General features: G+C 45.3%; 1 protein-coding gene across 1 annotated transcript in view; it reads right to left on the minus strand.

Annotated features, from left to right (window-relative positions):
* Positions 1-13,076: 13,076 nt before the first annotated feature.
* Positions 13,077-17,462, minus strand: part of BRCA1 (breast cancer 1, early onset) — a 24,112-nt gene continuing 19,726 nt past the window's right edge. The window contains 5 exon segments of the mRNA XM_009894088.1: positions 13,077-13,180; positions 14,256-14,316; positions 14,849-14,922; positions 16,116-16,170; positions 16,591-16,674. Of these exon segments, the coding sequence (XP_009892390.1) occupies positions 13,077-13,180; positions 14,256-14,316; positions 14,849-14,922; positions 16,116-16,170; positions 16,591-16,674 (378 nt within the window).

The raw sequence follows: 17,462 nt of genomic DNA on the forward strand, positions 1-17,462 counted from the left end.
TTGGATCTGACAATCAGGAATAACACGGTGATCGTTTTTATACAGTAGCTTGGAAGCGAGCTAAATCAAAGAGGATTCTGACACAGATTAGGTGATCCCTGAGATAACTACCGAGTACACTGAACAGGGCACTGTTTACCTACATATTTAATGTGTCTGCCCATATATTTACCTGTCAGACTATCAGACACTCTCACACTGCCCTCTGCTTCTTCGAGGTTTGTGCCTGGAAGTTAATGCTTGCTCATTACGCAGCTTCTCAGGCTGGGCTTTTACCTTTCCACGCAGTGTACCCTAGGACTTAATTCTGGGGTTAAGGTCTCTAATTAGCCAGCAATAATTTCACATGTACATTAAAGATGCCAATTCTCTATCAGAAGGAAAATGTCTCTATTCCATTCTAGTGGTAGGAAATCTCTGCAGGCAAAGATGGGCATTGCTGAGGTTCCCACTCTCACAATTCATTTCACGGGCCCTTCGAGCGCCGGGGCGGTTCTCACGGCCTTTATCCGTGGCAGCCAGAGCTTTCTACTTGTGGAGAATGACAAGTACAGAGAAACCAACCCAGTTGCCGCCCACAGGAGTGGTGGGGCTCTGCCTTAGCTTTGCTGCAGTAAGACGATTCTGCAAACACTGCCAAAAGTCACGGTTTCCAGCACCTGTCGTGATCTCAGTGCTCCTGTTGTGCGGCCTGTTTGCCCCTTAGTTATTCATCTCTCCAGTAGATGTTCTCAGAATAAGACCCCTTCACCTGGAAACTCCTGTCACTTTAGTAATAAATATGCAAATCTTATCAGTGATGGTCTTTCTACTGATGAGTTTTCCAAAATTACCCAATGATCAGTCAGTCCTCTTAAGATGGGAAGATTGTGTTAAGGTAAAGATAAAGGTAGATTGTGTTGAATGGGCTTATATCCTTCTCTGCTAAAGTGTGTGTATGTGTGTTTGTTGTTCCCCTACTGAAGAGGTATTTTGCCTTTGGAGCTAGGACTGCAGAATAGTTTATTATCCCTGAGCAGCAGAGGGAGTTGGAGAGAAGAGTCCGGCTAGTCAATCAGTCAAACCAACTTGTGGAAACAGGTGCCACCCTGGCTGGGCGCGTGTAGGGAACTCCATCTATTATCCATCTATTCCTGAATCAGATGCTAAGCACAGGACTGGTTTCGCCTATTCAGTGCTCAGAGGAAGAGCAGGATTAGCACACCAGGAGGTGCCGCAGCGAGAAGGCAGCCTGTGGACAGAGGTGGGCAGAGGGGCTGGTGTGACGCTGCAGCAGAGTGATGGGAGCAAGACCGGGGCAGTGTCGGCACGGCGGGGCAGGGATGCAATTTGTGTGTGAGTATGGACGGGAAGAGATGAGTGCAAGAATCTAGCATTGTTCTCAGCTCTGACCAGTACCATTAACCTTTCACAGTCATGGCAAATAGATAACGTGAGAAAGGACTTTCTCGTCCAGAGCGTGGATCTGAGGCCAGGAGAAGCACAGAGAAGATACCGGGGTTCCTGGCAATAGCACTGCTTTGTTTTTCAATGAACAGTGTCTGCCTCTGTCGTAAAGTTCTTTCTTCTGTTTTATCAATGCACCGTTCCAATAAAGTCCTCAAAATCCCCATATCTAAGAAATGACAGAGAAGCACTGATCCGAGGTGAAAAACTGAACTGCAAATAAACCACTTGTCTTTGCTATGTGTTTACCCTGACCCCAGCTGGTTTCTACAACTGTCACTTAATTAATCATCTTATTTCATTTAATCAATCAACCCATTGTAATTAATTGAAATGCATGTATGCAAAATGGTAAACGCTTCTCTCAGGAAGGGCCTTGAGGGAACGTGCTGCCAGCAGCAGTGCTCTAGAAAGTTTGTTCCATTTATATAAATGAATAAATACAAATGCTGATGACTTCATGGCCTGAATATTAATGCAGGCAATTAAACATGCTTATTCTGGCAGGTAGCAGCATGCCAGGCCCTGGCCTGGGGAGGCTCCGTAAACAGAACCTCCTCTTGCTATTGCCTGTGCTGCATGTCTGTACTCTTGGCCCTTGATTTATCTCCACAGAGGGAGGGTACCCGGGAAGGGGAGGCACAAAGGCAGTCAGATAGGAAAGAACGATGTGCAAGACACAGGTGAAATTTCCTCCTTTTTTTTTTTTGAGTCAGCTTGTTAATGTCTAGGCAGTGGAACAAGCCTGGCACATTGCTTTGAAATTGTATCTGAGGCTGAAGAGTGGCTCCTGCTGCCTGCAGTCCCCGTCCTGCGTGGAAGCCTTACGACCATGGGCAGCAGGGTAGACTCTGCTCCTCCTTGCGATACACCTCTGTCGGTCTTCCCTGGTGAAGCCTTGCCCAACTGAAAGCAGCAGGACTGGGCTTGAAGCACGCTGCCTGAAACAGTCCCCCGGACCTCTGCCACAGCGCCCTGCTGCGGTGCTCCCCTGGGGGCAGCGAGGCACAGCCTCCGGCCGCAGGGCAGTCGTCAGCTCTCGGTGGGCAAGGGTCCGTCTGTGCTGCAGGCTGTGCAACCGGGCTGTGTTGCTGCAGTTACCTTTTCCTTCAGGCCCACTTTGGCACCTCTACACCGTGCTGTGGTCTGCAACAGAGATGTCCCCAGCACCTCATCAGACAGGTCCACCTCCGCTCCAGCAGTGCCTTCGTCCCAGCTGCTCCCCACAGCGAGCTCTGGGTCCAGCTACTCTGTACATTGCTCTTTTAGAGTCACAAGCTTTATGATGAATTTTGGATGTTTCAGGGAGGGAAAACCTTTTTAAGCAGTTGGCAAGACTGACCCTTAGGAAAATCATCCCTCATTTCACTCAGAAGCGTATTTCCCTCCTGCCACAACCACAAGCCCACTGAAGAGTTTCTACTTGGAGTCAGTGCCAAGAAGTGTGTCCAGGACACGTTGTTGCAAGAGAAAGTTCACATATGTCCCAGTCATAGCGCTGAAACCATTCCAGTTGGTGGCTGTCCTTTTCCAGCCTTGTACCTCCATTTAAAGGATCCGTTAGAGACAGTTCATGTAGAGATACTGGTTTCCACAAATTTTATCTGGTGGAGGTATGAGAAAATGACACTGTGCCTCTCTGTATAGTTACTCCCAGGACTGTGGCTTAGCCTTGGCTTCTTGCAGCTCTTTTTGTTATAATCCTCCATAATTGTGGAGATTTAAAGAAACGCTCTGTAGGTCAGCTGTAAGTCCCTGTCTTTGCGTGTTTACCCGTGCACGCTTTCCCCACATCTAGCCACATTCTCAGCTGCTTGGTTTTCATTTACAACAGCGAAAAGCATTGTACTTGCTATGGGACTGTGGCAGGGGAAACCACGACCCCTGTAGTCTGGTTGCCGGACTCAAATTAAGATTAAGAAGGGGTCAGTGCTTTTTAGAAAACTGCATGGTGATCAGCCAAACAATGAGCTGCTCCCATAAACCAGAGAGTTTGCTGGGCAGGGCTCTGCCAGCAGCGCTTTGATTAGTATTGCCAGCACACACTCGCACAGATGCACGTCTGGTTGCTCGGCTAAGGGTAGAGACAATTCAGCCTTCTTTCCCCCTCTGCTGCAACTCTCAAGAGGAGCATTAACAGCAGGACACACCACACAAACCTCTCGGCAATTCACTAACCATACGTAAAATAAAATCAATTAATAATTTTAAAATTAAAATTAATATTTCTCTGCTCAGCTGTTCTCAAGGAATGGGTACAGAACTCTGCATGATACACTGAACAGTACACAGCCTTTACAGGGACTCAGCACTGAGTTTTCTTCCTGGGACAAAGGAAAATAGGTTTCCTTCATCTGCTAATCTAGAGCAAAAGCCTGGTGAGGAAAAAGGGCATCCAGCAGGCTATAGGATCAGGTGCACTGGACACAAGAACTTCGTTCTCCAGACCAGCACCTAGGCGGCAGGCCAGACCTGATGCCTTGAAAAGAGGGACAAGAACACTGTCAGCCTCTGGAGTTCCCTGTATGTCAAAGCCCTCCAATCCAAGTAAGGGCTCTCGTTCCCTGCCATGACAAATAATCACAATCATCAGGTGAGAAACAGGTTATAAAAAATTCTTAGAAGATTTCCCTCACACACACACACAGTTCTAGCCACAGTGACAGTCCACCAGTACTTGGTTGATGATGAGGCTTTGGGCACCAACTCCTCTTCCTCTGAAAGTATAGGCTTTTGATCTATGTTTGTCTAATCCTGAACAGGTTTTAGGTGTTTCTCACCAGTACTGATGATTTTCCCTGAGAGGTTACTTAAGAAACAGGGTCTCAGCGACTCAAGAAGTCCTCCAAGCTACAAGCGAGAAAAATGTGAGAGTGGAAGCAGAGGGGAAAGCCTCCACATACCTCCTAAGAAAGTTTCTGGAGAGGTTCTTATGAATAGGAGAAAACGAACAAAGGAATTAAGAGCTCGTGGGAAATGGTTGACCCAGCATCCCTGCAGGAGTAGTATAAATAGCTGCCCTGATTCACTGCATTCACACTGGATCAGTCTGCCCTTTGTCAAATCTTGCCTGGTAAACGCTTGAAAAGTATCTCAGCAGCAGCTCTGCCAGCTTCAGGAAAAAGCTCAGTCCTAATTCAAGGTTTCTTCCTGTTCTGCACCTCTCCACCAAGCGGGGTCCATAGCCCAGCCCAGCTGGAAGAGCTAGGTCAGACACTAACACAGCTGATGCTGTTGGCAGCAGTGCACCACGCAAAGGCGCTCGCTCCGAGTCGCCACAGTACAGTGTTGCACACTAACACCAGCTTGAGCTGAAATGGTGCTTTTATCTAGATTACAAACTTCTTTTCAGCAGGATTCATTAGCAGGACACAGCCACATGCTGATGGCTTTTCTATCTTTGGCTCGCCATTCAACTTGTCAGGGTTTTCTGCTCAGTAAAACCTGGCACAACGCGACACATCCAACTTTCCCGCCCAACACAGACCCACTACAGCGTAGCTCTGACTGAAGCACTTCATCCGCTGTAAGTTCAGTACCACTCCTTCAAATCTTCGACAAGCTGCTAGAACAGAGCCCACAGACAAACCAGCCACAGCCTCCACCCAAACCCAGGCAGCGCAATTCTGCCCGTCTTCGGGACGGGGCACTGACATGAGTCTGTTTGCAGATGCATCTCCATCAGCAAGCTGTGGAAACAGCCGACACATACATGTGAACACAGGAGATTGTGATGAACACACCTGCGAGATGCGTGCGTGGAAGCTCTTTGGTAATGATGCAGCATTAGTATTTCCGGACATTTTGATTCACAGGGAAGAGAATTTAGAGGTTGTTTGGGAGATGCCCAAGCAGACAGAATCTCAGACTTCATTAGCTGATCAAGCCACAGCATTCAGGCGTCTGTCTGCTGCATGGACTGTGACTGGACAGGAACAGAGAGGACTGAATGAGCACGCGTGTACTGGCTACGTGCCCATCCTGTCTGATGGAAACCCGAACCCGTGCATGGCAGGACAGGCAGTACTGCAGAGAGACAGAAGAATTAGCTGTGCACCTGAACAATTTATTTTTGATGAACAGTAGCAATGTTCAGCAGATACAGGTAAGCCAGCTCTCATATTGTAGGGTACCATCCCCACAGGGAACTGGAAGGAAACAACTGTTTCCCCGTACAACTTGGTCCAACTGAGCAGAGTCTTTCTTTTGTGCTCTTCATCCAGGAATTGGGTACTGATCAGGGAAGGGGGAAAAAATTGCCAACCACCAATCGGACCAAGGTTTGCTTTTCACAGAAAGAACTTGTCACATCTTTGTACAACTAAGTACTTCATTTCAAAGCCCGCAATAGCCAGACTTGCAGCTCATGAAAAAAAATAAAATTATCCTAGCAACAGTTTCTCCTGTGACCTTTTGATTTCCAACAGCAACTTCAGTACCGGAATTGTTTAACTGCAGGCAGGCGGCATGTCACCTTAACATCAAAAATCCATGCCAAGCCTATCTTGAGTTGCATTCGGATCTCCTACTAAGGGCTCAGGGCTATAGTTACTCGACAGGCATGGCAGCGAACAATGTAGAAGGGAGAGCCTGGTTACTGATCTGACCGGATACATGAAGATATGATTGCTTTGCACTCTGCTATAGGGAAAAAGACTTTGTATTCTGCTAAAAATTTGAACTTTACAGTAAATCATCTCCCCAAAACTTTTTTTTTTAAATTCGATGTTGCAGAAGCAACACTACTCAACACATCAGTAAGTCATGTAGTGACAGGACGAGGGAGAATGGCTATAAACTGGAAGAGGGCAGGTTTAGATTAAACATTAGGAAGAAGTTTTTCACTTTAAGGGTGGTAAGGCGCTGGAACAGGTTGCCCAGAGAGGTTGTTGAGGCCCCATCCCTGGAGGTGTTCAAGGCTGGCTGGACGTGGCCTTGGGCAGCCTGGTCTGGTGGGAGGTGTCCCTGTCCAGGGCAGGGGGGTTGGAACTCAATGATCTTCAAGGTCCTTTCCAACCCAAACCATTCTATGATTCTATGATTCTAAGCTAAGGCTTATAAGCTGCTGGTAGGCACGTAATAAATAGTACATCCTTTCAAATAGAGAAGAACCTGCATAAATGAGTTCAGAATCTAACGTGTGCATGACTTGAGAGCGACTGTACCACCCCCCCCCTATTCTGTAAGCTCCTGTCTCAGACCCTGGCCCTTTCATGGACTGCAAGGAATCAAAATTCATCTTCAGCCCTTGCTTTACTGAAGATGGGCTGTCTCCAGGCTCTGGGCAAAAGGCAAAGCAAGAGACACTCTGTTATTCCTACCCAGGACAGGACGAAGAGATTAGTTCACACACAAATGCTTGGAAGGACTGTCAGCACCAACCGCTTCTCTGCTTTCCTTGAGTGACTCCTGAACTCAGACAACCGCTTGTGGGAGAGGTGTTTCAGTATCGATCAGCCTTCTCTGTGTGTCGGCTCTTCTATCTATTGCAGCGGCCCGAGAATCAGACAGGCAGCTCAAGTGACGGTCCACAGTTTTGCTTTGCTCCAGCAGCTTTTACAGGATACAGTCACACAGCCACCACAGAAATCAAGATTTCTCAACCTTTTGAAAGCGCATTGCTGTGCTTCACAGGCGAATGCCTTGCTAAAGCAAAGCCCTGATGTGCAGGCGTTCTCATACGAGTCCAGCATGGCACCTTACAAACCCACTTCTGTCCTGCAGAGCAGTCTCCCACTGCCTCTGCCGCCCCAGAAGAACAGAGCCGGTGCTGGACCCGACCTCAGCCTGCAGGCAGCCCTGCGCACCTTCCCCCACCTGTCTGAGAGTGCTGCATCGACTCCATAAGCACGAGTCTTGAAATCCCTGCCAAAAAGCCCTTCTCACCTCTTTCTGGGAAGGTATCTGTTCAAGAAAATCTATTCCCTACAACCTCAAACAATTAACATTATATCACATTCACCTTTGTCAGCAGACTCCGCTTTGATCCAAGCCAAACGCTTCACATACAGCTTCAGCAAAGAAAGGCGCGTAGTGCAGCTTGCAGTAAAGAATCCCTGCACAAAACTTGGAGAGTCTGAACAGTCCTTTCGCAGCCTCAGGATCACAGTTAAGATTCTAAAGGAACCGGCAAACACCCAGAACAATACAGGGAGAGGAGGACAAAGCCCTTACCTTCACCGCTTAGCCTCAGCTCGCACCATCTGTCCTGTGAACCAGGTGAATTCATGGGTATTTTCTACCAAGATGGATTTTATAGATTACGCACAAGGTTTTTATTCATAATATCAGCAAAATAAAACTGACACCAGACCCAAGACGAAAACAATCCAGCAAATCACCAAGAATAATTATAGGAACGTACTGAATATTTCTTTGATTTACCATTAACTCTATTAATGAGTCAGACAAGTCTTCTAATCGCATCCATGAATAAGCTGCTCTCTGATAAATGGCTTCAGATCTGCAAGGAAATAACTCTTAGTGTATGGATCTAAATGCAGAGGGAGGATTTTAAAGAGTAAACTACTTCAGCAAAAAGCTATACATGTAGTCATTGCTGCTCTTCAGCAGCATTAGGTCAGGTACAGAAATTCAAAAGGAACACTACTACAAATTTAAAGCACCCACAGAAAAACCAGTCTAAGGCAGCAGAGTAAAGTTGCTGCAAAAGATACCTTTGTTGAACAAATCCCTACCACCCCAAGCCACAACTGAGCCCTCATCAGTCTCCTTTCCCAGGGAAGGAGCAGTTGCGTGGCAAACAGACGCTCTCCAGGGCTGGGATGCCTCCAGCCTGCACACAAAAATGCTCCTGATCTGTATAGGGCCAGAAACAACTCAAAGCAGGGGCAGTAATACCTTGCCTCAAGCAGAAGGGGAACAGGAGAGAAGGCTCAATCATCTGTGTTTTGAGATCCACCATTTAATGTGACTGCTGTAGGACCGACCCTGTAACCCAAGCAGTGCCAGCACATGCCAGAGCCTGCGGTCCTTGAGTCAGCTTGCACCAGTTCCAGGGTGGAAAAGGCTCAGGCACTCTCTATAAATCAGTGAAGTCTCATGAACCTTTGCTTCACAGTGGGGCCGTGTCGAGGAAGACTGTAGCCGGACGATGCTTCAGCCCCACTGGAACCCGGCTTTCCCTTCTGGAAGCTCTGTGCCACAGCACTACACACACCAAATTCTGCCATCAGTGCCAGAAGCAGGAGCTACTGCTCCTTTGAGGGAAGAAAGCTGGAGTTCCAACAAATTAAAGACACACTTTTTCAATAAAATCCCTTTCCAAACAATAATGACAAAGCGAAGCGGCGAGGCAGAGAGTGCAGGTGAAAGAGCCGTCGTCCCCTCCCCCCAAACCCAAGGAGGGAGATCTCGGTACAGCCCAACCAGAACGGAGCCTGCGGTGGGAATCACAGCTGCCGTCTTCTTCCTTTGCCTCCTACGTACGTTAAATGGATTTCCCACTAATATTCTTTTAGAGCAAGCCTCAAAGAAGCTCATTCACAATGACTACAAGGCTGTGCCAGTAGATGCATTTAAAATCTCTCTGCTACAGCACAGACAGCAAGCCCCACTTCACCCCCTCTTTGAGCAGAAGCTGCCACCCATAACCTACCAGGAATGTCAAGGGAGTTCCCCAGCAAACAGCCACCACCAGTTACCCCGTGTACTGCGGAGTCGACAAATCCGGGTGCAGAGTGGGAGTGGAAAAAGCAGCACATGGGCACCGTGCTGCATGTTCAGGTTGTAGTGAAAACTGACATAATTGAGCAGCTGTAATAAAGGGGACTCTCAATTATACCCCACCCCCTCCTGCTTTAGCCTTCTCCAGGCTAAATAAACCCAGCTGGAATTTGCAGCCTGTGGACTCTTCCCCCATTTCAGTCTCCAACACATGTGCCACGCAGGTGTTTCCAATAGCAGCAGCTGTGGTGGCTCCTGAACGTTAAGGAGTTCTGAGCAAGGAACTGGACCAAGGAGGGACAAAGAGGAGTGACAGTACGTTTCAGTGTCATCCCTTATGTGGGAGGTGTCTGGGACAGCAAGGAGAAAGGCATCAGAGACACTGCACAAATATTTTAGGAACACGTGTGCTGCACTGTGGTCCAGGAGAAAGTCTGCTGTGATGTGCTCTTTGGGACCAGAAACTCCCTGTGAGAAGCAGTAGAATCTTATGTTAAAATTCAACATTGCCAAATGTAAAGGGCTTTTAACTATTGAGTAATATTTTTATTTTGATGATTAATTACCCCCTACAGTCCACAAACCTCTCCCATTGCTTCAGTCCGCCGCCTCCACAGTAACAACGAAGCAAACAGCAATTACACGTTTATTCCAACATTAGCGTTTCCTGAGGGGGCTGCGTCAGAGCGTAACTCCGTGCTGCCCAGCAGCGAAATGTGAAGGGCAGTCTGAATTGGTAACAGGCTGCTTACTCTCTGCTGGCCTCCACACCAGCATGGCTGATAATGATGCAAGACAAAGCTATACCTAATTAACATACATGAATTTTAACCAGGAATTCATTCCCATATATTAGAAAATAAGCCCTGGACAGCTTCTGCCCCCCCATGGCTTGTTAGTGGTTCCTCTGCTAAGATACGGCAGAAATACTGCAACTCTCCTATCTGGTGGAACAGAGCCCCAGAACACCTCCGCAGGGACTGAGGCTTTGGGCTGTGCCCCATCTCAGATGCTGCAGTAGAGGAGATCCCGTTAATGATCCCGATGAGCCCACCTGGTGCCACAGCCGATTCCTGCGCTACACAGCCGAAGGCTTAGTGAAGTAAAGAACAACAGAAACCGCATGGCACAGCCATGTGTTACCCAGAATCGGATGCTATGGATCCTCAGCAACACCTTAAGGGGAAAAGGGGCTGCAACGATGCCGGTGCAGTGGCCGCCAGACAAGTCCGGCCCGTTATCGCCCCAGCACGTGGTTCACTCTCATTAGCACAGGGTGCGCTTTGCTCCCCAAAAGTAGCAAATCCCTCTCCTTTGTGTTATCTAGCATTTAATAGCCTGGAGAAGCAGGGAAGGAAAGCATTCGACTGCCCCACCCCCTCACGTAGTCTTGAGACCCGCACAGTAAAGCATCTCCAGTGCTCCGGCTCCCGCCGGGCTCCCACCGGCGCAGAGCACGGCCTGAACGCGACGCAGAGGACGGACTGAGCAGAGGGACGGAGGGGACCCGCTCTGCGCCCGCGGGGGTGCGCTGAGCAGCAGCAGAACTCGCCTTCCTCACAAATTGACCCTGAGGCAGCTACATCGAGAACAGCTCCCTGGACGTTACAAAAGCAGAGCAGTTTTAATTACAAATATAGCACTTACCCGAAGGCAAAGCCTCAGGCAAACCCAAAGCCTGCACCAGCCGTTCCTCAGCTGCTTACAAGGACAGTTTGTACGCAGCCCCCTTCACTACCTGTCTGCTCCATGTTTGATTCTGCTACTCACTGCCCTCAGGTAATCACTGTAAAAGACAAGCGTGGCCTAGTCATGTCTCCAAAACGCATTCACCTCAGAGGCTTCCTACCCTGGGAAGCGCCATAAAGCAAGCTGATGAGCAAACGGGGGAAATGCCGCTTGCTCCGCATGTACAAAATGGCATTTCCAACCCACGTAGAGGCCGCGAAGCTCCAAGTGGTGCGACTTCATTACTGAAGCTGGAAGTCAGACTAGGGAAGTCAATATGGATTCCACGATGGAGGCCCCATCAGCACCCCTGACCGTCTGCTTCTCTGGAAGCACCTCCTCCCTTCATCTGGCCATCTGTTTATTCAAACTGTTTCACTTCCTTCAAATCTTAAATGAGATGCAGGTTGCTACAAAAGCTCACAGATGATACCTACTTAATTAGAAAGAGTTTCCACAGATGCAGTCTCGTCACCTCCAAGGAGGGGACACGTCACTGGTGCCGTGCCTACAGACCATTCTCTAGCTGGAGCCAGCACTGGACCTGCTGGAGAGGACAACCTCTGTGTCAAGATCTGACGGACAGTTTCACAACGGCTGATGCAAGACCGATGCTGGACCTTTTCCTTGCATCTAACAGGCAGCATTTAGTCCTCCCCCCAGCTACCTTTTGAAAAGCAGATTATTTTAAAAAGAAGAAACCACAGAAAAAAAAACCAACAACCCCCAATGTGGGCTCTAAAGATAAGAGGAGCACCAATCTGAAGGTGAGGCTGTGCTGAACAGCCTCGATAGTTATGAAATAGTTACATAAAAGAACACAGTAATGTGTGTCAACTAAGCAAATGCTTGCAGCGATGACACTACCAGCGGCAATGCCTACTTAGACTACATTTGCCTCCGCTTGGCAACTGCAAGACACTTGATAACACATTTGCTTCTCAGGCTGATGGAAATGACAATTCTGATTCCAGCTCTAATTTACATTTTTGACCTCCTCCAGTAAGTCTCCACTCCCCCCGTTCCAGGAGACTGGACTTCAGGTATTTTTTCATATATGCCTCAATGTAGAGACTGAGTGATTGATTCACAGAAGAGCTAAACAATTAAGTAAAATACTTGCCAAAATAATTTTATTTCCTTTGAGCATTCCAATATTTATAAATACAAGTTCTATAACTTTCCAGGACAACCTAGCAGCATCTGGGCACCGAACAATTCTCTGAACTTAGCTACATGTTTTTGGTTTTTTTTGTTTTAAACACCAGCTTTATGAAAACAGGTTCTTTTTCTGCTCTGAAAGTACAAAATTATTTATGAAGTTGAATTGCTTGGCAACAGAAACAAGCAACATATTGTCTTCCATAAAAAGCAATTTATTTTCTTTGCAGCTGCATTTTGCAGGCAGGGACTATTAGGAAGCAGATTCTTACAGGACTTATTATAGGTCACTGGGATACTAAAGTGCATCTGTGTATTATCTCTTCATAGGTGCCACATACGCTTCTCAGAAATAAGACTGACACAGCACTGGTACAGGCTTGTGGTTTCAAGGATTGGTTTACGTTGAGAATCAAGTGTCGGCTTTTCAGGGGCTGTACTTGTGGATGATTTTCCTGGTTAGGGCAAGTCGGCACTTTTGTATACAACAGGAGAGTTGTTCGAATGCCTAAGCTTAACCAGGCTGATGCATTAGTAATCACAAAATAATATTCCATTGTATTGGTATACACAATTATTCAGGGTATGTATTTATGCAAAATAAAAATACGGAGGTTACTCGGGAGTGCAAGTACATTTTAAATTCAAGCCCTGAGCCCAACATTACTCTTTTAAATGACTGTCCCCAAAACGTCCTCAAGTATATAAACAGGAACTGGCTGCAATGGTACATAATACATCACCATTTCTTTGAGGAGGCCATGTTCTACATTTTCTAAGTTTTGAAATTTGTTTTATATTAATTTAAAGGACTATTCTGAAATTAGAAATGTAAGTCTTTAAAGAATAGTGAGTAATTCCATCTTCATATGGTAATGCTGTTTTTTTTAACAATAAAGTCACTTAAAAAGTAGTTATTTTATTCTGAACAAGAACACTACATGAACATAGTCCCTGCACAAGCGACTTAAAAATTCTCAGTCCTTAAAATAATTACCAATCTATCAGCACTGGTGAGAATTTCCAAGCAATGGAAAGAGAACTGCAGATCACCCTTAGGACACAAGGTACGCGTCGAACTCCTGGCACTCATAGCAAGCAACACTGTCCAATACCCACTCTCGAGTCACCATGGCAACATTGTTCTTTTGCTGGATTGCTGCAAGACAAAGACACAAACGATAAAACTGTTATCCATGAGTCAAAGCAAGCTTAAGGTGAGCTTACTGATGTCCTTCTAAAGCTATTTGCTTTATCTCTGACATTTTGATAAAAAAGAAGAGTCTAAAACCAGGGATGTGGCACTACTACTCCTTTTAACAATGCAGATAATATTGCTGCTCCAAAAAGAACAGCTCTTTGGAAAGTGGTCAGGCGGGAAGTTATGAACAGCACAGAATAAACACCAACAGCTATGAGTGCAGGTCCTTGTCATCTTCTCACTTAGGGCCTCGGTGACAGAGCCTCAGTTCCTGTCTGCTCAGGCACAGCCGGTATGTGACAAGCAATAAGTCTCATTAAGACAGAAGCAACAGAAAATTACTGAAGTGCTCCCAGAATATTCTTCACCATTTCATGGTCTTTTTCTTTATTTTCTCATTTTCACAGCGCCACGAAAACAGCTGTTGTTTTTACACCATCCTCCTGCTCCATTTTTTTTGTTGAACTCCACTATAGCCTAACTAGCTCCCATTCACCCCACAACTCCCACTATCTCATCTAAAAGTTAGTCCGGAACACTCGCACTTTCAAAGCCTCATGGTTTCTCGGGAGCATTTTGATTAAAAAAAGAAAAAAAAAAAAGAAAAAAAAAAGGCAAAGCTATAACAGTTAACACCTTGTAGCTAGATATTCTTTCCAGACCAAGAGAATCTTGTCCCATCTGTGGCCTTCTCCTAGATCTTACTAGTCCAAGGACATGCTTCCCCACCTTTTAGAAACTATCTGCAATCAGAACAATTTCTGTGAAGCACAACTTTACACAAGTGCACAACTGAGCCAAGAATAGGATTTACCTGCCAGACTACTTTTTAAGACTCTATTGCTGATTCTTGAGATAATATACCTTGTCCTTACAGATTTTTCTTCCAAGACATACCTCCATCTCCAGATGCAGTAGGATCTTATTTCTATTCCTCTACAAACATCTCTGATATTTAACTATTAAAAGGACTGAGATGGTAAAGACATTAAATGTGTACCATAAAACAGTTCATGACAGTGTGTTGTTTTACCTCTATAATCTGTGTTTTCCATCCAAGCATCGGGCTGCACAACCACGACAGCAGTAGATTTCTAGGATTTCAGAATAAGAAAATAAAAATGCCACTGTTATCTGTCTGTCATTAAATCACTCCCACACCTACCTGCAGAGTGATAACTGGGCTAACTCGGCTTCAATGCATCGCTTAAGAGAGGACTGTAAGTAGTAGCAGCGCGAGAAAGACATTAGTTCCTAAGATTTCTTTCTCTGATTTCTCTTCAGGAATGTTGTGACTAAGGTAAGGCACTAAAGGCTTTTTGCACTGGTAGGTGAGGCTTGGAGCCGATTTCCAGAGAGATCAGCTATCCGGCCTGCGCAGAGTACTCTGATCAGTCTTCCACTACAAGTTAGCCTGTCTCCCAACACAGCCTGGCCGCAGCCAGCCGAGAACACAAGAGCTGTTGCCATGCAGTTTGGCATCACTACGGTGCAGACAGTTCTCTCTAACGCACCTGCAGGCTTCAGCCTTTGAGAGGCCCACGAAGCCCAGGTAATCGTTCAACGTGTGTATTACATAACTATAGACCCTCCACTATGTCAAGCGTAACGCTCATTAGCACTTACTGTTGTGTCTGAGAACAGATGAAGTTGCTTCACTACAGAGGCACCACAAAGCTCCACCATCCATTCCAGATGTTCTGAAGAAATGAAACAGTCTGTTACTTCAGTGTTTTATATCACGTTGAAACTGATACTATTCCCTAAGCCCTCATGTGTTTGTTCCAAGAGATAAACTATCACCATTTGAAAGAAATGTAAGCCTTAGTAGAGAGCAAGTCCTTTCACTTTCTAGCCTGCTGATGAACATCAACTCACTCTCTTACCTCACCCTCTAGTCAGGACTAAACAAAACAAAACACAAAACCCTGAAAAAGCAAAACACTACACCCCCAAAACTTAGAAAGTCACTAACAATTTATTTCCTCTTATCATAAGGAGGTAAGACATGAAATTAAAATTAAATACCAGAAGTTAGAACCATGATTATCTCTCATTAAAAAAAAACTAGCCAAAGTATTTAATTCCCACCAATTTTTTGAATTGATAGTGAAGAAGATAAATAAATCTCTCAAGTATAAGAGCCATAATTGACGATCACTGCAGCAGGTGAAAGCACTGCATCCTCTGTAGTAATTATGGTAAATGTCAAGAGATGTGAGGATATTTCATCCAGACAAAAATAAAGTTATATTGGACAAATCAGAAAGTACCTGCTGAATAAGCCATGAAAATGGGAAGAGAGGTACGAATATTTTAAGTAGAAAAACTCTAGCTATACTTTATTAAACTAACAAAAAGAAGCTATCCTGACCAGCTTTTTCTTTGTACATAAACTTCTGTCTTCGTTGTGTGCTTCACTTTTAACATCTGCTGCTAGAGGGAAGATTACACTGAGGATGTGTCAACTGCTAGAAAAACCATGCTTAGGAACTGTCTACTAAGACAGAAGAAAGAAAGCTCAAATAGAAATGTTCAAGATCATCTAAAGCGATTCCGAGACAGCATGATATTACTGCTTTTCCTTCATTGCTAGAGAATCAGAGATCAACTAGATAATAGGCCTGTTTTGAAATACAGCAAAATTGCCAGAGCAGCTCTCTGAGGACATCCAAATAGAATGGAAACGGTGCGCTCTTCTATCTGGAGACAGAACCGGATAAAGTTCTTTACCTACACTATACCTCGGGTAGGTATTTTGAAAGTTTCAGAGTAAAAGAGGTAGAAGAGTATCCAAGAAGAGGCCAAATGTAAAACTCTGGTGAATGCACATATGCTCCCTCCAAATATTTTTTATGCTATGAGTTCATTTAATTCCACTAAAATGACACACCTGTAGTCATATCAGTGAAGGGACCATAGCAACAGATCTCAAAGTCTTTAAAGATCTGAAAAACAAGGAACACGTTAATGGAGTATATATGATATCTTTAAAGGACAACACTTAATATGGCAGTTTAATTGCATTTCTAGGACCGGTTATCAAGCTATCACTGTTTCACAAAGTATATCGGAAGTTCTTTGTAACTTACAAAACAAAAGAATATCAGCAAAAAACCCCAACCCTGCGCTACGATGTTACCCTAACTGATGTTACAAAACCACAGTATTCACTCTAAGCATAGTGAGTCACTTGAGCACATCTGCTCTGCAGCTCACCTTTCATGTATAAAAATGCTTAATTTGTACAACTCTGTATAGACAGAACAGCACAGAAATTGGAAGAAGTTCCAGACATTCAGCTAGCATAGCCACAAGTCTGAAAGAGTCACAGCAGGACAGGATTTTCATCCCTGATGTGCTCATACCTTTTCAGTCAGAGACTGTCTAGCCCTCTTAGGACCTTGGTGGTTTCTCCCATTGATTACATCTCCTCTAACTTCGAAGTTCTCCTGGAACATAACATAAACAAGCAATCAAATTAGAGACTGAGAACACTTTTCTGGTCAGAGTTCTGCATCAGAACAGGAAGTAGTTGTCAGGTTTCAGAACTGGAAACCTTACAATTAATCATGTACAGAAAATTAATTAAAAGGTTTTTCAAGAAAAACAATGGAGAGCAGTAATGAAAACTCTGCAGCATCAGACAATCTTTAAAGAAACAAAATTAGTCAAACTGTATAGTAGTCTAGCAAACTGTATAAAAGAAGGGGCACATTCCAAGACTATAATTAACTTATCAGTAAAGTCTCATTTGATAGAAATTAATTATCAGCACATAAGCTCTAGATCTTCCACATCAATTTATTTCGACGCATTCATTTAGTATACAGATTAATAACCAATACAGTGCTGTATTTGATAATTTCAGGCCTACGTCTGACTCAGACTCCCACTTCTCCAATACCTTCTTGAAACTTCTCCAAAACTTCCATGCAGTCTAACCTGCTACAAGAACCGCTGCGCATTTTCAGTTTACGTGAAAAAGAAATTGGTTTTCATTATAACTGGAGGCTCTTCTCCTTGCTTAAAGCAACGTGAGTGTATGACAATACACTTAGCAGCTGTCCCATATTCCAGCACTCCCAGTCAATTCTGTGGCAACATCCCCCTTTCGCCCCGAGCACAGGAGGGCCTTTAATACCCCTCCCTAGGGCCTTTCTGGGGCTAAGATTTCTCTTCTTCACCCTTGCCTTGACAAAAGGGCACATGGATTTCATACCAAAAAGGGAGCATTCCT

Source organism: Charadrius vociferus, unplaced genomic scaffold (assembly GCF_000708025.1).
Source record: "Charadrius vociferus isolate BGI_N301 unplaced genomic scaffold, ASM70802v2 scaffold730, whole genome shotgun sequence".
NCBI classification, from domain to species: Eukaryota; Metazoa; Chordata; class Aves; order Charadriiformes; family Charadriidae; genus Charadrius; species Charadrius vociferus.